Source organism: Ooceraea biroi, chromosome 6 (assembly GCF_003672135.1).
Source record: "Ooceraea biroi isolate clonal line C1 chromosome 6, Obir_v5.4, whole genome shotgun sequence".
Taxonomy (NCBI): domain Eukaryota; kingdom Metazoa; phylum Arthropoda; class Insecta; order Hymenoptera; family Formicidae; genus Ooceraea; species Ooceraea biroi.
In genome coordinates this window covers 2,999,687-3,023,723 of record NC_039511.1, presented here as the reverse complement: position 1 = coordinate 3,023,723, position 24,037 = coordinate 2,999,687, and the positions used below count along the sequence as shown (strand labels likewise).

The following is a 24,037-nucleotide window of genomic DNA, read 5'->3' as shown; positions in this document are numbered from 1 at the left end:
TTAATTTGCGTGATAGATAATTTAATAAAAATTACATATTTTACAATAGTGATTTTATGGCTCGTAGTCATACACTTTATTATATAAAATATAAAACAGCAATCTTATTATCTAGGCTCAGTATTGTAACGCTATCTACTTATTTTTAATTGCTGTCTATTGCTACATTAACTTGTACTTGTACTCGTACTCGTACTCGTACTTGTATTATCCAATAGTTCTTGCGCTCGGAAACAATCGCTCACGATTTTCCACTTGTCACCCATAGCCGTAATTAGAAAGGTTTGGTTGAACGCCTTGGAACTTTTTTCTTCATATTTCACCAGTCCACCGACTTTGACGAGAAATGTTAGCTGGCTGGCAATCTCTGGGCCTATTTTTAACACATTGCAGTATGTAATATTAGATAATGCAAAAATCCATCTATCCATAACATGCTTCGTACGATACCACAATAAACACAAAATAAATTTAGCAGACTCTTGGCATCTCGTATCAAACTCGAATCATCGCGAGTCAAACATGTGAAGAATAATAAAAAAAATACAGATACTGTCTTGATACAAATATTGAAGTGAGAGTGTCGCAGTGCAAATTTATTTAGATGTGTGGCAAAAACTTTTATCAAAATCTAAGTCACGAAAATTGACATACAAAAAAAGAGAAATGAGATGTAACAGATATCTAATATTTTCGAATATTTTTATCTGTCTGATATTTTTATAGTCAAGAATGCAAGAGTATGATGCAGTTATTAGTATTTACTTGTAATTGGCTGAGCGTCGAGGGTAGTAATGGTATGTTCGGATGGTGGCAGATCTGTCCAGAATTTTTGTATATTGTCCTTGCCTTCCACTCCATTTCCATTCCATATCAGAGTTGCGGTGTCCATGTACATTCTTAAAATTAACTGGAATCACGCATATATAGTTGACACACACACATATATATATATATATATATACACGAGACAGAAATACATTCGACAGTATCATCATTACTTACATATCTCCGCTTATCCAGAGACTCATAATACAATTTTGTGAATTCCTCCGCAGTGCGACAGGCTTGATCGATTTTAGCTTTTAAGTCCTGCGAAAGTGAATATAGATGTAAGAATTATGGTATAATCAAATATAATCAAACGTTTAACCTACATATGTAATGCATTGATATACTTGTTGCTTTCAGAGAAGCTCTAACTTTATAAAAATATAATTGCTGCAAAAATGGAGAACATATACTTTACACACCGTGTTATTATTTATACATATTTTTAATGATATTAAAAACCAGAGATACAAATTGATGTACATACTGATAAATAATCTACCAATTTCAATGAAATTTCAATGAAAACAGTAACGTATTTCAATGAGTAAAATATAAAGCTAATAATTATAATTATACTAATAATTAAGGATAGAACAGAATTGGAATCAATTGAGTGAATGCTCCAACTCCAATTACTAATTGGCACGATTGACGTAAGAAATTTTCTAACCTTAAACTATGTCACTTTTAGCAGTGTATTATTTATTTACCATGCACAAAAACTGTGACTAATTATTAATCATTAGTTTCATATTTTACTTAACGAGATAAGATTGTCATCGTACCAACTTTTATTGAAATCGAACGATCCGACTGTTATATATTTTTCGACACAAATTACATGAATATAAAATATAAAATCAATAATTGATTAACATACAAGAGAAAATTATTTTGTAAAACAGATAGTAATACATAATTTTGGTTAAAAATATATAAAATTAAACATCACGTGTATATATATTACATACAACATAAACACATTGCCTTTTCCACTTATTAACTTATTAGTTTACCTGTTCCATCTTTGGCGTTATTTAATCTCCGTACATTTATAACTTTATGTTATAATAATTTTAGCACGCTTATTATTGCATTTATAAACACAATGCAATTACTTCGAAAAGATCGAGAAGCGAAACACGATGACGGAAAGCCTCCCTAATTACTACCAACAATGCATTGGTTCTCATGAACCTATGCACACGGAACACGATCTGGAGATTGATAGGGGAATAATGCAAGGGACTCATGCGTGGGCCAATCAATCTTCCATTTCTCCAGAAGTTAATAATTCGCGCCGCGAGATAATTGGTTAGGCTGTTCTTTACGCGACAAGTGCCGTCGGATTCCGCGTGCCTAGCCACTACGGCGGATCTCGACAGGTGAACGGCTAGGGAGAAAGTGCGCGCGTTTGTCGGCGCGGCGCGCATACACGCGTTCAGTTAGCAGTCTCGCAGTGCTCCATGGTCCGTGCGCGGGCGAGATCGCGAGATCTCGCTGGGTCGGTCACGTGACATCGTACTTCCACAGTTATTTTTTCAGGCATGATGGCGCCAAACGCCAGTATCCACTTTTATGTAAATATATTATTGATTTGGTGCGTACCGCGATCGAGCACGAGCGTTCGCCGTACCGCGGCCGGCCGTCGAAAGTAGCCCCGTCGCGGGGTAACGCGCGGACCGCCGGCGGAGTGAGTAACGGACTGGCCTGCGCCGCCCGCCTGGAATCGCTAATGAGGACATGTTGGTTAGGCTGCCGTGACAGAGAGAGAGAGAGAGGACGAGGCCGTTACGCACTTGCAAGCAAGGAGCCCGTCGGCGTGTTCGCGGCGGCTTGGGAGCGCGCACGGCGACCGCCGGCGGACCCGCGGCCGGTTTCACGCCCGCTCGCGATCACGTGCCGCCTCGCGCGCGGAAATATATCCGGCTAATAGATCAATAACAAGGTATTTAATGGTCTTCCCGAGAGTGTGTGCGTGTGCGGGGGAGACTTGTGGTGGAGTGCGCGCGACGCTGCTGACATCTGTATTGTCAATGTTGTCGGGCAGCAGCAGCAGCAGCAGGAGCACCAGCAGCACCAGCACCAGCAGCAGCGTAATGGAGCCGTGAGCATTCTCAGCAGCCGTACGCAGCGCAATTGCATCACCGTGCCGCCCGTGATCCCGCGTGTATACAATGAGATTTAACGCCGCCCGCGGCCCGCTCGACCGTCGGCACGTGCAGTGAGTGTGGTGATACAAGCGCCGTTACTGTCGCGAGGCAGCGATACGCGAGAGCGCGATCGCGGGCGCCCCGTTCTCTCTGCGTCAATGTTTACATGATCGCCGTGACCCGCGGACGGCAGCGGGCCGTTCCGATCCGCGGCCGTCCCGGGTCGTGCGTCCTCGCGTCACCGACCGCGCGGACGCGCCGGTGCCGCGGAACGCCGCGCGAACATCGGCCCGCGCCCCCGCGGCCGCCGGGACCGCGGCGACACGCGCACCCAGCCGCGGGGCTGCGTTTTTTATAACCTCTCTTCACGACGCAGGGGAGAACGGCGTGCGGGACATCGCGCCCAGCCAGCCACCCCGCGGGACAACAAGCGCGGCATGCACATCATGTTCTGTCGCGCGAGCGATTGTCATTGTGCCTGCCTGTGTCACGATGACGCACTACGCGACGACGTATAGATGTCGGAGAGATCTCCGTGTACCTCTGGGTTGTCGAGCTGATCTTCCTGCCCAGTGTGCTGGCTGGCGCGCAATTCCACGTCAATTTCGTATTCCCTGGCATTGCCAGGGTGTTATTGACCTTAACCCGCTCTACGAACATTGCATGTAGTGTAAATGTTTCTTCCTTAACTGCTGTAGATACATGACAAACCGCTGTGATGTTTCTGCATAAAGCGCAACATGCGTGGAATTAGTTGTATATTTACTTTTATGAGTTTGTGACTCAAAACTTTATTCTTTTTTCCTACGATTATTGAAATGTGACACAATGGCATAGTTATTCCATCTTTCTTACTACGCTGTGACAATCCATTGCACATTTTTTGGAGAAATTCTTGGATAGTTTGCTATCGTAATGCTTTTCTTTGTATTATTTTTTGTATTTCAAATGAAATATGGTTTTATTCACTTTTCATTGATATTTTAGTAAGGAGTACCACAAAGCAAAGTTACATTGTCAAGTATCCCAGTAACGTTGTCAGTCGAGACTTCTGGGAAACATGTAAAGCCTAATTCTAACAAAACTATTCATTTATTTTGAGTCATTGTTTGACTTTAAATCTATTTAAATTTCTTATATGAAAGAAGAGTGAGTTAAGTGTAAGGTATAAACATATGAAAGAAGAATATTTAAGGCTGAGTAACATGAAGAGGAATTCTTATATCGTGTCTTATATATTAATGAATTTGTCACACTTATACATTTACACACATATACATGTTCACCTGATATAGTTTTATAAGAGTGTCTTTCTTATTGACTGTCTTGTACTGTAAACATTGAATCTTTCATGTCGTTTGACTTAGTGAAATTGTCCACTTATATCGTAGAGAGATTTCTTTACTAATTTATAACCTTTCTTTACTAATTGATAAAATATCTTGAAATTATGCAATAAATTCTTTATGTTTCAGCTCTGACGAAACTCTGCTTTCCAGATAATAAATATATGGATAACTATGTAGTAAGTTTATTACGTTTATTACATTATTTAGAATCTATTTTGTGAAATGATGAATGATGCTTATGGTAGACACAATTCTTATTCCAGGGTGCACACTGTTCACCTGCATGTGCCACGTACCACTAGCTTATTTGGCATAGTAGAATGGCACAACGAGGGAAGAGGGTGAATAGAAACGACAATGATCTGGCGTCTTGTCCGGGCGCTATTAAGAGGCGCAAATGCAGATTGGGCCCAGCTGCCGCTGGTTCATCGGCACTGGCAACGTCCATGGGGCCCTCAGAAGAGGAGGAAACGATGGCGTCATCGAGCCAAGGGGGGGCATCCTGGACCGCCCGACCTGTCAGTGATATCAAGATTCCCAGCATATACAATCGATCGTCTGCGGAGGCTCCAGCAGAGTTATTTCGTAAAGACCTGATTAGCGCTATGAAATTGCCAGACAGTGAACCATTGAGTCCAAACGAATATTGGGTTATAACTGATCAGTGGAAGCAAGAGTGGGAAAGAGGTGTTCAGGTACCCGTTAATCCGGATTCTCTTCCCGAACCGATGGTCACTGTCACGCAGATGTCTCCTTTGAAGCTACAAGCTGAATTCAAATTGTGAGTGTGCGCTGTAGATATTTTACTTTAAATGCTGTGCATCCGAGATATCGTGATAGTTGAGCATTAAAATGCGGTGCGGCAGTCTGTTGTAACAAGTGTCTCCCTTCATTTCAGGCCTAAAAAATTCGTAAGAATATCTCGTGATGATTATTTTAACTCAGAAGACCATCATTTAAGTACTACACCGACCCGAGCAGAGAAAGCCTGCGCGTACGACCTTGATGATCTTGACATCGTCTGGTTAGATTTATTCAACGGCGAACGAGCACAGGTATGACAATTTACTTACGCGTGTAGATCACGTGACGTGTTTTTGATCCCTTCAAAATTAACTTTTTTAATTGTGCATAAAGTATCATTGATAGTCTGCGTAAAGTGTTGTGAAGAAGATTATAATGTATGTATATAAATATGTATTATATAAAAGGAGATATATGAATATGTATAGATATATTTTAAAAAAAGATACCGGGAAAGTAGAATTTTACGTAAAATGTGTCTCGAAAAATTATATTTAACATAATTAAATTATTAGCTGCATCCAATTTTTGTAAATGCAGGGTAATCGATTTAACTTTGAAGAAAAGAGAGTTCACAGAAAAATTTAATACTCTTACGATTATTTCTATCATCAATAACAAATAATTTTGCATTCTTACAGTTTCATTATTGAAATAATCCTAGTGTCAGGTGTCAAATAATCGTTAGTGAAATTATGTATAGTTTAACGATGTTATTCTGTTTATATTATTGTCTTTCTGCATCTGAGACTCGCTGTGGTACTTATCATTATTATTTTGTGCGAAATTATCAAGGCTGGACAGGTGACGCTTACGGAATCGCAGTTAGAACGTGTCATAGAGGAGTTGGAGGTGCGATGTTGGGAGAGGATACAAACAATCGTGAAGAATGAGGAGGGACTCGGGATTGAATATGACGAGAATGTCATTTGTGACGTTTGCAGATCGGTGAGTAATTATTCCCCCTCCCCCCAAGTATGAATCAAAATTGAAAGCGAAATTGAAATTTCTCGATTGAGCGCACGTCTCATACGGCGTTGACATGTCGATGTGATTTTCATTCGGATTCTAATGTGAACATTTTTATGGCAGCCGGACTCGGAGGAGGGTAACGAAATGGTGTTTTGTGATTGTTGCAACATATGTGTACATCAAGCTTGCTATGGTATTACCTCGATACCGGACGGTTCTTGGTTGTGCAGAACATGCTCGTTGAGTCAAAGACCCGATTGTGTATTATGTCCCAATAAGGGCGGTGCAATGAAATCAACACGCAGTGGGCAAAAATGGGCCCACGTTTCATGCGCTCTCTGGATACCTGAAGTTAGCATCGGTTGTGTCGAAAGAATGGAGCCAATTACAAAAATATCCAGTATTCCGGTAATTAACGGCTTTAACATCTCTTAAAACTAAGTGTCTGGGACACTTTATCAACGTTTTATATTAATATCGTAGCTTTGAGAAATTTATCAGTTTTAATCAATATCGCATGTTTTTGTTTTTAAATACTTTAAGCTGATTACTGTAACGTTATTACCGTTACTACAACTGAACACAGATTAATTGAGTCTAATAACGAATTGTAGCAAAGTCGTTGGGCCCTGATTTGCGTTTTATGCCGCGAGCGTGTGGGCGCTTGCATTCAGTGCAGTATAAAGACATGTAAAACAGCGTACCATGTGACGTGTGCTTTTAAATACGGGCTTGAAATGAAGGCAATCATCGAGGATGAAATGGCAGACGATGGTGTGAAATTAAGGGTAAGCAAGCGTGATTCAAATTCAATAAAATGATAGATGGCACACGATGTCTCTGTAGAGATAGAGTTTAACGTGATAATCCCGTGTTTGTAGTCGTATTGTCAAAAGCACAGTAGGACAAATACAAAAGACAAAGTCGGTGTTGGTGGCAGCGGAGGAACTGCTGGCGGAAAGGGTGCGTCGGATTCGGAAGATGGTGAATCTAGACGGCGTAAACGGAAAGATATGACTTCCGAGGAGAAGAATCAAGCACGCGCAGCTAAGTATGTGTATTAAAATTATTTTAGGAGCTACATTATTTCGAAAACAATTTTAACTTCCCCCTATATTTGAAAATAAATCAGAAATCGTATTCCATAATTGCGTTACGAAATATATATTATTTCCGCATCAGGTTACAAGAAATCGAAGCCGAATTTGACAAACACGTTAGTTTGAAGGACATCACTTCTCAACAATTGGACATAGATGCAGACAGCATTATGTACATTTATAATTACTGGAAATTGAAGAGAAGAGTAAGTCATGAATTACACATCCGCATATTCGGAAGTTACGAACGATCGCGACAAACGCTGTCTTACATCTTGCATGCATTCTTGTCATTCGTACAATTCGCGTCATTGTTTTTTTAGGCTGGCCATAACAAGCCGTTATTGGCGCCTCGTTGCGGCGAGTTGTCGAGCGCGGGTGCGCGTGCTCAAGGCCAAGCGGCGGACGTGGAGAAGATGCGAACGTTTGTCCAACTGCGGCAAGATCTGGAGCGCGTCAGGAATTTGTGTTACATGGTTGGTCGTCGCGAGAAACTTTGTCGCACCTTCCTGAGATTACGCGAACAAACCTTTCACAAGCAAGCGCTGCTATTGGCCGGGCCAGCATTGCCTTCCGCGGCGGCTGCCGCCGTTGCCGAGGCGAATCACGGGCCTTCGATATACGATCGTCTTTATTCCCATCCCGACGCCGAGGATCACACGCACGATTTTGACATGATAGTTGCACGCATCGCGGGCATCGAGTCACCGACGCCAGCGTCCAGCGAGGAGAAGAAGGTACAGCCAGATTTTAACGGTGCGTCGAACAAGAAGTTCTATTTCAACGGCTCCGTCAGGCGAAAGAGCCTGTATGGCAGCGACTTGTCGTCGATGAGTAGCAGCGAAACGGACGCGACGAAGCCGATGAACAAAGCAACTAGCAAATGCACGAGCAAGTCCAAGAGCTTGAAAGTCGAGAGCGAATCGAGCACGGAGGATGAAGGGAACACCACATCGAAAAGCAAGACGGTCACTAGGCGGAAATCGAAGAAATCGAACGCGCCTGACAGACCACGTGGAGTCAAATTGCGCGACAGCAGCGAGAGCGACAAACTGGACACGTTGAACAGCAGATCACGCACTCTGCAGTTAGAAAAGGAGCTCGGTAGCTCAGGTAGCGAGAGCGATGAATTGTTACCGTTAAGTACGAACGCTGGCTCTCGCCTCGGACCATCCGTAGCATCCGCTATATACTCGGACACAGACTCCGACTCGCAAGAGCATCACTCTCACTCGGCCGTTCTCATCACGAAAGCCGCGGTGAAAGAATTCTCGGCGGCGGACATATCCAAGAACGCCCAGAAGAACTTCGCGTGTAAGGACGCCACGAGGACGCAGGATTATCAGGACGAGTCTACGAAGAACAAGGAGAACGTGAAAGGCACCAAGAAGAAGGAGTACATACCATCCGCTCTGATAGTACCGCAGCGGCAAGCGGCGAAGAAGGCGTCGGAGATCATGCAGCGAACGCAAAGTAAAAAAGAGAACACCGCGAGCGAAACCGTGGAGTTTGTGAAGTCACCCGGCGAGCCTCTGAAGCCAGCTAAGGAGAAGCCATCTGGCAAGAAGCAGCGCGATGTGAGTAAAACGCCGAAAGATTCCAAGAACAATGACGTTTACGATTTTGATAAAGAATTTGGCGACGGCACGGAGATCCTTGCCTATGTACCGCAACGCCAGGCGGCGAAGAAGGCCGCGGAGCATATCAAGAGCGGCATGGGTACGAAGACTGTGCAGTCGGAGCTCGAGGTTGCGGATATGAAACCAAAGAAGGAATCGCCGGATGGTGGCAAGAAGAAGGAGATCAAGAAGGAAGAGTCGCCGAAGAAGGAGGAGCTGCCCAGAAAGGAAGAGACCCCGTCAAAGGAGAGACGAGGAAAGAAACAGGCGCAGACCGAGAGCAATAAGAGCGCGTCGTCTCTGCTGAGCAGCAACAGCGAGAGTAGCAGCAGCAGCAGTTGCAGCAGCTCTTCGGAGAGCAGCAGCGATTCCGACGTGGCCAAGAGCCCGACGCAAAAGAGTGCCGCCAAGGAGCCGGCTTCCTTAATCACTACCTCGAGTACTACGACAAACACCACGTCGTCTGAGAGCGACACTGGTAATCAGGTGAAGAACAAGACCGTGAACAAGCGGCAGATGGTGAACAAAATCACGGATGAGACGATCGAGTGCGAGAAGAAACCTCTCGCGGGGCGGAAACTCAAGAAGCTGCCCGATAAGAAGCTTAAAACTTCCGACGGGCGGCATGGACCAGAGTTTCAGCCGCCGCTTACTGAGAGAGAAGAATCAGGTAGAACCGCAGTACCTAAGGAGCCACAGCAGCCACAGCAACAACAACAGACTCAACAGCAGCAGCAGCAGCAGCAACAACAGCAGCAGTCACCCGGCAAAAAAGCCGATCAAAGGGACGCATCCAAAAAGTCGGCATCCCTGCAATCGCAACATCCAGCTGAACAGAGTGTGCTCGGTGGGCCTCGAGATAATGATGGGCTACGAGGTTTTTCTGGGGCCAAGTCTACCAAGAAATCCAGTCAGCTTGCTAAGCAGACACAACAGCAACAACAGTCTGCTTCCAGAGGCAAGGAGGACTGCAGCGGCGGCGGAACAGTGTCCAGAGCAAAGTCGGAGACTCGCAAACGAAAATCAAGTGAGGTTAGCACGAAGGAGGACAAGAGTAACAAGGAAGCGACATCGTTTAAGAAAGTGGAGAAGAAATTAACGGAGAAAACGAACAAAGAAATCGAAAAAGACACCAACAAACATGACGCTGTCAGCAGCAAAAATGTTCCGGAGCTCTCGGAACTCCCGAAAGTGACTGAGAATACTCCCAAGACGGACGATAAGAGGATTAAGAAGACGAGCAACAGGAACGCAATCAATACGCTGGAGGAGGAGATGAAGCAGCGAAGAGCGGAGCGTGACAGCCCGAAGAAGTCATCGAGGGGATTAGATAAATTGCTCGAGAAGCGCGAGCATCTTGACAAACTATCGAGGAACAGGAGCGCCGCTCAGGAGGTCAAGGTTGAGAGATCTAATGAAGAGAGCAAGGACAAAATTGCGGAGAGATCCGTCACGAAAGAGGCTATTAAGAACGAGGATGTCAAGAATCACATGAACGAGGAGATTGCAGTGCTGGACATCACGAAATTAGAGAAGGACGATGTGAAGAAGGATGTTGAGATCATGTCGGAGAAGCCTGCGGATAGGAGGAAAAAGACGGAGCATAAGAACGACAGCGAGACGCAGGCTGCTACTGACGTAATCGCAACCGAGGAGAACATTACTAAACATTTCGGCGATAATGTTTCCACGAGGTCGCTGACCGACAGAGTTGCGGCCGCTTCTGTCGAGGCGGCGCCTGAAAAGGAGTGCCAGCAGAAGAGGAGGAAGTCTGTCAATCGTTCCATCTTCTCGCCGCAGCACGGCAGCAAGGACCCAAGCGTATCAGAGTTGTTCGACTTCGATCAGGACATCCTGAGCGACGATATGGTAAACGACGACGGTTTCAGCATACCGCGTGACGAGGAGCGAGGAACAGCACCACTCTCCTTCTCCTTCAACAACGAGCTGTGGTTTAAGGAGGACTCGAAGGAGGACAGCGCGCGCGAGACCTTACATCTTGTAGAGAAACTCCGTATGGAACTATCAAAGAAGTCGAATTCTAGTCAGTTCGAGTTAGAATCTGTTCCCACGGAGGAGGAGCCTTCGAAGAAGGAGGAGCCGCCACTCCAATCGGCAGAGAAAGCCGAACAGCAGCAATCGCAGCCATTGCTTCAGGAGAAGGTGGACATATTGGGACAGCAGCCGGTGGAGCAGCAGCAGCAGTCGATCGTGCAACCGGTCGAAATGAAGAACAGCAGCAGCTCGGAATCTGTACAGGTGTCTGAGGATCTCACGTGCAAGAATCACTTGGAGAACAAGAGAAAGCCTTGCTACTCGAGCAACGCCAACAATGAACCGCATTACATGTACGAGAACGAGGAGCGCGAAACGGCGAAAGTCACGGTGGTTGAACGCGCGAAACTCGATCGGGCCGAGGCAGATGAGAGATGGGTGCCACCGAGTATGGACAATTTCAACCCGAATGACGTGCAGCACTTGAACACATTAATCGACAACCAGAACCACCGTTACGCCGCCGCCCACCAATTCCCGAACGACATCGGTGCTGTGATGCCAGATCCCGCGGCGAATCCCGACGCGGCCCTGGTTGCGCATCTACAGCTCAACATGAACATGCAGGACCAGTACCTGCTGCAGCAACACTCGATGGAGCGAGTGCAGCAGCATCTCGAAGCGCAGCACGCCGCGGAACAATCGCGCGTGCAGTCACTCGCGATGATGGATCAGCAAGTAGCAGCGGCCGCGGGTGGGATGTCGACGCAGATCGTCGACGATATCACACCCATAGAGATGGTAAACCGCCACCTGATCGGTCTGCCAAATTCGGAAGACGATCAGGGCAGCGAGATGGACCGCGTGCTCGACAAGGAGGACGTTTCGTCGGACATGAGGCAGGATTACACGCAGAGCGGCTCGCCCTACAACGAGCTCAATGGTCGGCCGGACACGCGGTGGGCCGAGAGCCAGGTGTTACCATCGCGACGCTCTACATCGTCGTCCGCGTCCTCCGCGGAGGAACACGCTGCCATACCACCGTACAAGAACGTACCGCCGATACCGCCGTATCCGCCATGCACGATGGACGCGACCCCTTATCACTCATATTCGGAGACCAGCTCTTACGGGGCCGGAGCGGTGTCGTTGTTCCCGCCGCAGTCATGTGCCGCCCCGTTGCCGTATCCATCGCCTGGCACGGCAATGTTCCCGCCACCGTTTGGCACGCCCTTCCCGACGCCGCAATCCTTGCTGCCACACGTGCCGAAGCCGCTTGAAGAGTCGCTCAACATGCAGGCCTCGCCGTGTACCGCCGCGTTCACTTCGTCGTCGCACAACATGGCACTCACTGCAGCCATGGTATCGCCGACGAAGGTGACTACGCCGCCGCCGGCACCTCCACCGCCAGCAGTGTCGCAGCAGCAGCAGCAGCAACAACAGGCAGCGCCGACGCAGCCACCATCCGTGGAACCGCCATCATCGGGTCATGTGGCATCCTTGTTACCGCCGCAAGTTAACTCGCCCGCCGTACCGACGTCCTTCCTCAACACCATCCCGGAGACGCAAGTCAGCAGCGAGACGGTCGGGAACATGACGGAAGTGCTCACCGCAGACAATAAGAGCGCACCGTCGGGCAAGAAGTCGCCGTCGAAGCCGACGAGAACGTCCGCCAGGGTGACATCGCTGCAGGGTAAATCGCCCGGGAAGTCGCCACGGCAGGAGGCTACGAAAGCCGTGCCGACCGCCCGTGGTCGTGGTAGAGGCGCCAAGGGTTCTCATCAGCACTCGAGTTACCGTGGTCGCGGTCGCGGCCGTGGACGAGGTCGTGGCAGAAATAGCCAGAATGCGTCGTTGGCGATGGTGTTGATGTCAAACGCGCTACACAACGACGACTCGATTCAAAATAAACTGGTCGGCACTGTGTACGACTTCGATTCGGACGAAGATTCCGCGAACGAGACCAACATCGCGGATCTGCGAACGATGCGCGAGCGCAAGAAGTCCACCGACGTGAACGAGAAGGCGCGGGCTGGCGAGCCGCTCGGCGGAATGGCGAACGATGGTGGCATCCAATCCCACCTATCTAGTCCCACGCTTCACGCGAAAAAGTACATTGATGACAAGAAGCTCGCGTCGCCGGCAGCGCATCACGACCACCAGGCCGCCTTGGCCAAATCCGAGACAAGTGCGAGTCAGGCGTTCGCCGACAACGCGGTCATGCCTCTTCTACCGGGTCCAGTGGATATGCGCACGTACAATTCTACCGTGGACCAGCCGAGCTCATCGGTGCACGGCCAGTCATACGGTAATCACCTACTTGGTTCCTTCGCGGCGGGAGTGTCTGCGGATCCGAATCTACCGGATATCGACGACCTGGAGACCGAGCTGTTACACGGTAACTGTTGCGTGCTGAAGAAGACTGCCGGCAAGCAGCAGCTCGCGAGCGATGGCTTCGAGGAACCGTGTGCAAAGCCGGGCTTCGGCGATTCGACTCTTGATCCATCATCCGCCTCTAGTTTTGACACCAACAAGGTCTCATTGACTGATTCTCGAAATCAGCTGAAGGTAAAGATCAAGGGTCCGTTCTTGGACGCGAACTACGTACCGGCATCGTCGGTGCCGCCGTTAGCTCAACAAGCACCGGTGATAATCACCCCGACTGCGACCAGCGCGTCCGTCGCTTCCGGAACATCGAATCTTCGTCGTATGCGTAAGAAAGAATTGTTGCGCCAGTATTGTTCACAAGATATGAACATGGACGATCCGACATGCGGTAACGTCGCCTCTGCGCCTATCATCATCCCGCCGATCAATCCGAATCGTACAGTCATCACTATTCCCAAGGCTGTGGCGTCGATGACGAGCATACCAACCCGCGAGGATTACAAGGCAGTCGTCGATGCAAACATGGAGAAGAAACGGCGAAAAGAACGTGGCGGAGGTAGCAGCGCTGCTGGTAATTTCCTTGACATGGGCGCGATCGAGGAGGAGGCCGGTTCCGACAGGAGACGCGGTCTCATGGTCGGAGCTGCTGGTGATCGACGTAGAGGCAGGCAGACCAGGCCGTCCGCTACCACGGTGGCGAATAGCGCTGGACCGCCCAAGTTGAAGATCAAGATCGGTAACAGCATAATCGGCGGCCAGGAGATAGGCAACGCGCAGGACGACCGCAGTAGGATAAGACCGCCGAAGAAACGGTTGAGCAGTATCCCGAGCACGCCCAGCATGGAGGAACTGCGCCGCGAGAGCATGAAGTTCCGCAAGATGATCATGGCGGGCTTCGACAACGATGAGAAGACCAAGGCGAGGAGCAAGCGCGACAAGAATGGCAAGCGGAAGAAGCGGCAGTCCAGCAAGAAGGAAGGGCGGGTGCAGATCCTGGAGGATGGCGCCGCACCGCCGAAGCTGATCATCCGGCTGGGCAAGGCGGGCGCCAATTCGTCGAGCACAAACGACGCGCCGAGCGACGTACCGGCAGCGGTCCTCGTTGCTTCCGCCTCCACTGCTGCCGGCACCGCTTCTACCGCGACCACCGCTGGTGTCGTTGGCGTCACTGGCGACGAGGACGACAATCGGCATCAAGCATCGTCGGACAACAAGGACAGCCGAGTGGGTCCACCGCCACCCGAGCCCACCAAGGAGGAGGTGGTCTACCCGATGGAGGGTAACGTCGACGAGAAGCAACCGACCGACCCGAATGCGGGTGTCACCGCCCTCAGGAACGTCCGTTCGGCGAAGGTAACGCCGATCCGATTAAAACTGACGCGCTGCCAGGAGGGCTACGAACTGAAGGATCCGCTGGTAGCGAGTAGCGCGAGTGTCGACCACGACGACGGTGCTGGTAGTTGTGGTAACAATAACGGTGGTAGTGCGACGACGATGGTGACATTGGCAAACTCGGTGGTGACACCGTCTAGTGGTGCCGACCAGGAGAAGGCGATGGCGGAACGTCTGTCGTCCGTCGACGCCGGTGTCGCCATCGCCGCCGCTGTCACTGCCACCGAAACCGGGTCTCAGCAAGGTCAACAGCTGCCGAGCACGGAGAAGCAATCTTCCAAAGAGGACGATATTCCATTGCTGCCTCAGTCCACGAATCACAGCTCGTCGGGGTGTCCGCCCGCACCGCTCCCGCAAGGATGCCAAGTTAGGTGATAATTAATGATAATTGTATAATACAGTAATTAGTGGTTCTTTCTTAGGCGATTCTACGTATGCGCGCGTATTGCGTATATACACGTACGCGCGCTCGCTGACGATCGACACTCACCGTGCGTATGTATACGTAAGATACGTTCGTCTGCATACACCATACACACATACACACACACACACACACATACACGTACACTGTATATTATTCAATGTTGAGACAGACTTATTAGAAATGTTGTAAGAGTGTAACATAAATTATTAATTATTGTAAATGATCTGAGGGTGAAGTGAAATTTCACAAAGTGCCCAAAATTTATCGTAAATATTAAAAGGAAAAAAAAAAAGAAAAAAACACGTGCATTTCCTCGGATGTATAGACGGCCCGCGCTAAGGTGTCTCTTTTCGTTGCGCCTTTCATCGGATCATTTATAACATGATGCGAAAACAGTTTCTCTTTATGATGCAGACTTGTCAGTCATCGGCAATCTTAACTAAAGGATATCGAATTACATGACACAATTATATAATTTACTTTTTCTTATAAATATGATTTTATGGAAAATCAAATGTGCTTTCTTCTCTCTAGAGATTCAATGATGACTTTTGAAAAGTATTTTTATGATATTTGTGTGCTATTTTGGCTGATCAATCATAACTTATGTTTTCTGTTTTCAGTACTTCGCGAAAAATGTCTAAACTTACGTAAAGTTACTAAGTTGTTGCATTTAAGATTGCCTTATCCGCGTATTACTTCACGAATCGCTTTAGCGTTTAACGCTTTAATGCAACAATCACAATGATATATTTCGGAGTCGAAGTAAAGTTGTAAGAAAAGTTAGTTCTCAAGAGTATCTTGTCCTCTTTATTTTCTAGATAAGAAATGCTGCTGTTCTTACGACATTTCTATTTTACAGTTTACGAAATCGCAAGCTCACTCACACCGAATTCTTGCCCGGAAAGAGCATTTTTCCCCGCGAGTATCGTTCGACGTGCGACGCTCAAAGATATCTCTCACGTTCGTCGATACGACCTCACTTTAACACGGTGCTCAAATGAGAACTTAAAAAAAAGAAATCGATAGAATGCATTAATTCACAATGTTTTCTGGCGAAAACAGAGCTCGTGTCCGAGCCTCATTCAGCAACGATCGACACTTTAGTGCGGGATATTGCGTCTGCAACGTAAAATTACCTTGTACAAAAAGCATATTTCTCAAATCACCGCCTAGGTCGTGATTTTTAAACGCTAGTTATAACGAATTTTAATAAACCACAACACTTGTAGAGTATACAATATTTCGACCGAAAACTATACCGATTAACGTGGCAAGGAGAGCGTAATACCACCCGGACGTGAAACGTCCAATATGAGAAAAGGGATACGCGTCTTTGTCCTGTTCCTTTTTTTTTCTTTTAATTTTCTGAACAAGTTTTTGGCATGTTAGCCAGGTCCGTGTTGTTCACATTTAAAATGAAAAGAAAGAGAAACACCAATACGCGCTTTTTCGCGTTTGACAATTGCAATCTGTAGAATACTACGACGCGGATGTACCGTTGTTCTCGAAAATCGCGTTCATGCCTTTTGTTTCCTTCCCTTTCATTTGTTTTCGCTTCACGATTTGCGCATACGATCGTAAAAATGTTAGACGCGAAGTTCAAGACATTTTTTAATTATATTTTTTTACACGTTATACGTTGCATCGTGTGTAGGGCGATTTTGTTGCATAGTCTTTTTATAGGACCAACGCGTCATTATTAATTGTCACGATTATCTATTTTATCCTTTCTCACATTATAGCTCTGCTACGTGTATTTATTTATAGTGATCAATTTAAGGCGCTATTTATTGACTACGTTCCTTCTCTGAGAGCCTCCAAGAACGATTTTTAAACGATCTTTCAGTTCTTCTTTCTTCTCTTTCTCTCTCTATCTGTTTATTATTATTACAATTACTATTTACTACACTTTACTATTACTATTATATATACACATATATTTCTTAAATATGTTTTGTGTTAAGAACTATCTTTTTAATCTCACCAGATAGGTAACAAGAGTTATGCGCATAAAATACTCATGGTTGATGAAGCGGCGTGCCATGTTTTTTTTTATATTGTATTAAAAAGAAATGCAACCGAATTGCGAGCGTTACAAGTGTAAAAATAAAAACAAATGAACAATTTTCTTTTTGACATGCATCACGCACACATTCGATAGATCGCGAGATAAATATAAAAACGCAGGACAGTGACATTTTGTCTTTTTCATTTTATGCGAGACAGAGGGATGAGAACGCACCTGATCATACCCCTCACATTTTATGAGAGACTCTCTCAGTATCAGCAACTTTAGATATCTTTGTTAATTATATATGTCATGTTAATTGAATATATTTGATATATATATATATTATGAGTTTGATCGCAAATATCCATATTACTTCTGTTTCCGTCAACAAACAGCTTTTTTTCCAAGTGGATTGTAACTACGTAATCTGGAAAGTGATCAAGATATGTATTTAGTTACTAATTTTGTATCTTATATATATGTATATATATATATGTGTGTGTGTATATTAAATCGCGTATTTGCATGAACTATTTAAATTTGAAATATAAATGTTTATCTGAAAAAAATATATGCGGCACAAATATTTAAAATATGTCGAAAGGCATTCTATTCTTTTAAATGTATTGTGAGTGACTGTAACATTGTTACGGGCATTTATATAATTTACAAAATTTGTTATTATATTTGTTATTTTAAATTGCTGATACGACAGAGATATAGATTAGGAAAAAGGAAAACAGTAAAACAGTTGCAGTCAGGTGTGCAGTATTTGATCAAAGAGGATTCAGCGGTAATTGTAAATCTCTTGAGTCGATCTCGCGAGCGCCCCGCAAGATGCGAATGAAATTGAAATCACTGTATGATAAATGAAATTGATATCATTTGAGTTCTCATTGGCCCAGTTGTGCGACGATGGGAGATTCTGCCGATTGCGCTGATCCGTGCAATTGTTACGACGTCCGTAGGAAGGTCCTTCGTCCCGGTCCTCGCACACCGTCGATTGTGGAGTGATAAAATAAATCCTGGAGTACCGAATCTTGAAAGTAACACATAACAGCGAAGGAAGCGGTTTCAGTCCAGTGAATTAGGATGGAACGAAAATGAGAAATCATTAGTGTCGCAATGAAAATTGAAGATAGATGGCAACCTTGACAGCCGGGCAACGTAACAAATGTCGGGATAACAAAGGAAGTTTTTGAATTTTTCGATGAACGAGATCCTCTGCACTCCACAATCGTGACGCGACGCGTAGGATTACAAGCTTGTACATAAGTACATACAATATTGTGTATATTGTATACGTACTCGGATAAGACACAGGAATCTGTAATTGGTATGAAGTTTATGTAACGGCTGTGTGTTACCGTACGAATCTTATCTTCCAGGTGGTCTTAAGTTACTTTCTTCTTAGACGAGCACGTTCAGCAAAATAAAAAAGAAGAAAGGAAAGAACAGACGTGCAAGATTGCGCCGAAAGACTTTCAATACCTTTTTTCAAAATCAGTTGATCTGTCTCTAAATGGAAGGCGTGATTTCTTACCGATCGACGAACTTTTGGAGGTCCTCGAAGAAAAAAATTGCATTTTATTGGAAAGATGGATTTGACCGCGATGTTTCTCAGTACAATCACTGCTCTTGACGATCGTCTCTTCGAGTAAGCTGTTCGAGCAAACCTTTAGGCAAAAGTCACGCACAGCATGTACCAAAGAAAGTTTGTCGACTTGAGGGTCTTTGAGGGAGCCGGCGAATCCTTGTAATTTGACGTTAAGTATCTTCCATGCACGTTACAGACACGTACACACACATACACGCGTACACATAGGACAAAATATACGTATGTACATCCGTATGCGCGCGCGCGCGTTGGGCTAAAAAGGGTAAAATAGTTTTTTGCCGCGATCTTGCGTCTCGTAAAAGGGGTGAAAGAGAGAGCGAGAGTGAGGTAGCGAGAGAGTGCGCGAGTGAGAGGGTGCGTGAGAGAGCCCTGACGGATTACCGTTTCATCCCAATTCTTTATTGTCATAACTCTTTATTTCCTTGTTATACAGCGCAAAAATCAAATCAAACAAAGTATTGTTTATTTAGCGTGTCGGCGATTTTTGCGCGCTCGCCGCCGCCCTAAAATTCTCATTGATCGTGGAAGCGAGCTTTTCCTCCCTGCGACTGCTCGAGCGCGTGTCGTGCTCGGTCATCGATCGACGATCAACGAGCTGACACGCGTGTCGGATTGCATTCAAACGTTTGGCGAGCGAAAGGATTTTTCCAGACATACATTACATACATCGCGTTGTACATTTTTTCAGTGATAAGCAGAGTTTTAAGAGCCTATTGTACAGAATTAAAGAATAAATATTTGATTAATTTCTAATCATTTCTTACAATGCGTATATATGTATATGTATATACATATAATTTTGCAATATGTATATATATATAAGCATATATGCTTCGATAATGATAACTCTAATAACAAAAGTAACGATTTAAGATTATATAAATATATACAAATATAAATATATAAATATATAAATATATAAATATATATAAATATGAATATATAGATAGTTTTATTATAATACAAATAAAGTAATATGATATTTAGTTATTGTACATAGTGTAAGAAAGCTGGTCTTGTAAGATACGGATAAGGTGTTTTAATGTGCACATAGTCGCGTCATTGTCAATAATCATATTATTACGATTAATAATAATTACAGTTTTTTACATCCTGCGTTTTTTCTTATTCGATCAACATCCCATAGCTTGTAACTGCCGTTTTCATTTAAATACCTTCAATATCTTTAAGTATCTTTAAGTATCTCATTTAAGTACCTTAAACGAAGAATCGTTGGTAAGTGTATAGATCTATAATGCTTTCTTTTTGATTTTTCATGTTCCATAGCTCTTTAAAAAAATTTCTTTTCTTATTTTATAATTTGGAATTCATGTCAAAGGAATCACAATAATTTTCAATTTCGGTAAAGAATTATTGATTTTATTGTCATAAATTCTTATGTACAAACGCAGCAGAATCGGTGGATGGTACAAGCGCATATACAGTGCAAGGTAAAATCAGTAAGTAAATTTATATTTTAATAAGAATTAAAATTAAGAATTGAGAAACTTAATAGAGAGGATCTTCGCACATTTCAGGAAGGAACGTAATTAGGCACTAGAAAGACGATTTATCATTTCTTTCGCATCCGATTTATTATCATACACAGTGTATTATCATACAATGCCGTTATTATACACTCCAATGCTCCATTTTACAAAACTTAGAAAACTCCAATGTCATCTTACGAAACTAGTCAACCCGTCAAAGGGCTTTGCGTAGTTTGAAAAAATTGTGCATCAGTACAAAAGTCCATGAAAGTGACGATGATAAGATATCACGCGGAAGAGACGCATCAACGCGCGATTGCATCAACCCCAGTAACCTCCGTATCCTCCCCAACCACCTCCACCGTAGCCCCTTCCGCCGTAGTAACCTCGGCCGCCCCATCCTCCATATCCTCCTCTCCAGCCACCCCAACCACCGTATCCTCTGCCATATCCACCCCAGCCTCCGTAGCCTCCATATCCTCCTCTCCAGTATGGTCTATAATATCTGAAATTCGTAGATCGTTTAATTAAGATCTCATACAAAATTCCTTATGTCTACTATCTAATTTCTTATATCTTCATGCAAATTATTTCTGCATAATTTCAGACGCGACGAAGTATCATGAACGTTCGAAGGAGCGCTATCTTCCATTCTTAACGGTGGACGTCTCGATGCATTTGACGCCATCGAGAGGCAGTATCTACGGTCGCATAAATTGTTACAAATTGATTACTGCGTCCGAGCGCGTCATTTATGCACACGACTAGTTAGAACGTGCATGCGAAATTACGAAGAACGAGAATCACATAGTGATTCATGCATGGTCAAGAGGGCCAGCTGTGAATACGAATGAGAACATTACCAGAAGTACGATTATTTCTTAAACGTCTCCTCTTCACTCGACTATGTCGTCTTTTGCAAAATGAATCGTGCGATATGAGCGAACTTTGCATACAAAGTATACATGATGAAGAACAAAGTTACTGCGGTTGAGTAAGCCTCGATTCCAATAGAATACATGATTTCTATTTAATGTTCGTCATCGCAAGTGCTCCTCTGGATGCGCGTCTTGATTCTTTATCCGCGTAATAAGGATGTCGAGTATGCGGATTGGACAAGGGGCTTTTTTCAACGTTTCGGGACAGGAAGCACGCTCGTGAAGAGAGGACCGGCACGTTTCCCGCACGGCTGAGACTGTTTCGTGTGTCTCGCCACAGCTCGATTCTATTCCCGATACATCGGGGCGGAAGTACTAATCATGCTGGTCGAAAATTACCGGCTCTGCGATAATTACGTTCGGTACTGTGTAGCGATTATTACGAATGAATAAGCAGAATACGTTAAGAGACAATGTTTAATTGTTCCCATTACAATGCGTGACACTCTTTTCAAAGTGTCAATGCCAAGGCTCTTTGTTTCGTTCCCGAAACGTTCCCACAATCGATGATTCGTCGCAGTTGCTGACAATTACTGCGACATACGCGTATATGACAAGGTTGATAATATTTCTGATATTGTGTGTCAAATACATGTTCACACATTTAATAGCTTCAGATTGCGTTTAACGCGTTATCGGATGTATTTCGCGTGCAAGGATCGATTGAACGAATTAGAGCTGGATGATTTATGAGCGAACTCACCCGTATCCGTATGAGCTTGCGTCTGCTGCTAAGTCGTTGGTTTCCGCATTTGGCTGTGGTTCCACCTGAGCCTGTGGTGATCCTTCATTTTCTTCGGCAGCAGCGAACGCGAGAACGGCAAATGCCGCAAAAAGGAGCACCTAAAATCAGCCCATCGCTATATTTTTTGTATTATTGTCGCGATTCGTACGAAACCGATCTCCCTGACGCGATTTCAGCGCGATTCAAGTCTCTACTAATAAACATGAAGACGCTGGATCGCCTCGGAAGCTGCGGCAGCAATTGCACCATTTTACGCAATCGTCCGTGCGATTCATCTTTCACGCGAACATATTTGAAAGATCTTTGGCCGAGGATCATCAAAAGATTGAATCTTTTCAGGTATATTAAAATATAATCTTTTCCTGTAAAATTATTTACAATACCGCGATGTAACATTTGCGACACTAGGATTTTTACAGATCGCATCAAGTATTTATTCGTGATACTGGCGGGACAGTACGACTCTGTAAATTAATCCGATATGAAAAGGATTCGCTATTAATTTATTATTAATTTACTTAGGAAAGAGAGTCTCCAACTTGTACTCAAAATTAATCAATTTAATACATCCGCGACTATTAGTTATTATGATGCAATCCTAAACAATTCGTTCGTTAAGAGTGCTGTATCCCGAGCAGTTCTGCAAATGATCAGGCTCACGCGACCCTAATTGGACAAGTTAATCGGATATTGCCAGTCACGGGACTCCGGCGTTTCATCGCGAGCGGAAAAACGCGGGCACACACGACGCGGCGACTCGGGGAGAAAACGGGGAGACCGGAGGGTGGTCGAAGACGCTGAGGACTTTGGCTTGCCGATCACTTACGAAATGCAATGGGCGCAACATATCGAAGACTGATTTCATTTCGAATGTGCCGGCCTTATATACGCGCCGGGCCCCACGGGATGCACCTACACACGTCCCCGAAGAGAACGCGCGCGTTCTCCAAAGAAAATAAGCAAGACAAGCCGAACGTGTAACAAGCGGGAGGGGACGTATCGTGCAGAAGTCCCCCCTGCGTTCTTTGTCGCGCACAAAGAACCGCAAATGGGAATGCCGGTGCCGTGTTTTCGCATCCTGGGATTCCAGACGCGCGACGTCGTCGCCGTCGCGGCGTGGGGCACCGGGGACGTGATCCTCGTAAAACTCGAGGCGAACGTAATCGGCCTCGAACGATTTCACATCTCGTTCCTCGGTGAGTCTCGCCGATAGCGATCTTACCCCCTTGTTACGAAAAATATCTTCTGCGTATCTACTTAACAATAAATCTCTATGGGATTATGCAACGACCGTCCAGAATAAGTTAGCACTATTCTAAAAATACACCTTGCGCTTGGAGAAGGACAGAACAGGATTTTAATCCTCGGCCATTTCATAATCAGTAATATGAGAATTTTATTTCTAATCTTTTCTGTGAGAAATGTGTAAAAAGATACGGTCCTCATTATTAGATGCACCACATTAGATTAGAAAACTATTGAAGAACGTTATGTTTTTCTAAACTTCCTTGCAATCCTGATGTGTAATTAATGGCTCGTCCTATGACGTGGTTTGCGCGTAGAAAATGAGCAATTTATACGCATTTAGCGTTTATCTAACTACGTCTAACTATATTTCCTCGTATTGTTTCACTGACAAAACGGGTTCTAGGAAGGTCCGTGATATGCTTTTGTTGTCGAATTAGAATTGCATTTTGCAATCACGGGCTGTCGTTCGAAAGGGTTATTTGGGGGGATGATAATGACCGGTCAAACGAAGGTTGTTCTCGGAATTTTAAGTCTCATTTTTAGCAAGAGATACCTGGGGATAAAAAATGGATCTCTTGATGATCGACTGTGCGAATTAAAAGTGCTGAGTTGTTAATGTGCGATAAATCATCATCATTATCATCCAGAAGATTCATCCAGACGTATTATGTTTCGTCAGATCTTGCGTTTATATAAATTTGCATTTACGTCAATAATATTTATTGACGTATACAGGGTGTATATTGTTATTCTAGAGAGAGTCTTACGATAATATTAAATATTTATAAAATTAAATATGCTATAAATATTAATTCGAACCGGTATGGCTAATTGGTTAGTAGAAAAGTCATTATTTAAGATATCTCGTTATATATGCATGGCATTTTATAATTGAAATAAATGTTATAATATTTATCCTTTTTATATAATATTAAGAATTATATAAAAAAT

The 24,037-nt window shown here is 44.8% G+C and overlaps 3 protein-coding genes across 3 annotated transcripts; 1 reads left to right on the top strand and 2 right to left on the bottom strand.

The window, feature by feature from the left end:
• Positions 1 to 4: 4 nt before the first annotated feature.
• On the bottom strand, positions 5 to 2,009 carry LOC105284097 (NTF2-related export protein). The gene is made up of 4 exons (XM_011347355.3): positions 1,851 to 2,009; positions 1,006 to 1,092; positions 766 to 910; positions 5 to 373 (listed from the first exon to the last, which is right to left on the bottom strand). The coding sequence occupies exons 1-4, from the start codon at positions 1,857 to 1,859 to the stop codon at positions 168 to 170; spliced, it is 447 nt and encodes a 148-aa protein (XP_011345657.1). The 5' UTR covers positions 1,860 to 2,009; the 3' UTR covers positions 5 to 167.
• Positions 2,010 to 2,305: 296 nt separating this feature from the next.
• Positions 2,306 to 19,776, top strand: LOC105287230 (PHD finger protein rhinoceros). The gene is made up of 10 exons (XM_026970723.1): positions 2,306 to 3,058; positions 4,463 to 4,512; positions 4,600 to 5,117; positions 5,235 to 5,391; positions 5,936 to 6,088; positions 6,233 to 6,520; positions 6,727 to 6,900; positions 6,994 to 7,163; positions 7,295 to 7,418; positions 7,536 to 19,776. The coding sequence occupies exons 3-10, from the start codon at positions 4,657 to 4,659 to the stop codon at positions 14,979 to 14,981; spliced, it is 8,973 nt and encodes a 2,990-aa protein (XP_026826524.1). The 5' UTR covers positions 2,306 to 3,058; positions 4,463 to 4,512; positions 4,600 to 4,656; the 3' UTR covers positions 14,982 to 19,776.
• A 463-nt stretch (positions 19,777 to 20,239) lies between these two features.
• Positions 20,240 to 22,703, bottom strand: LOC105287229 (glycine-rich RNA-binding protein 3, mitochondrial). The gene is made up of 3 exons (XM_011352746.2): positions 22,665 to 22,703; positions 21,797 to 21,936; positions 20,240 to 20,660 (listed from the first exon to the last, which is right to left on the bottom strand). The coding sequence occupies exons 1-3, from the start codon at positions 22,701 to 22,703 to the stop codon at positions 20,477 to 20,479; spliced, it is 363 nt and encodes a 120-aa protein (XP_011351048.1). The 3' UTR covers positions 20,240 to 20,476.
• Between the last annotated feature and the right edge of the window lie 1,334 nt (positions 22,704 to 24,037).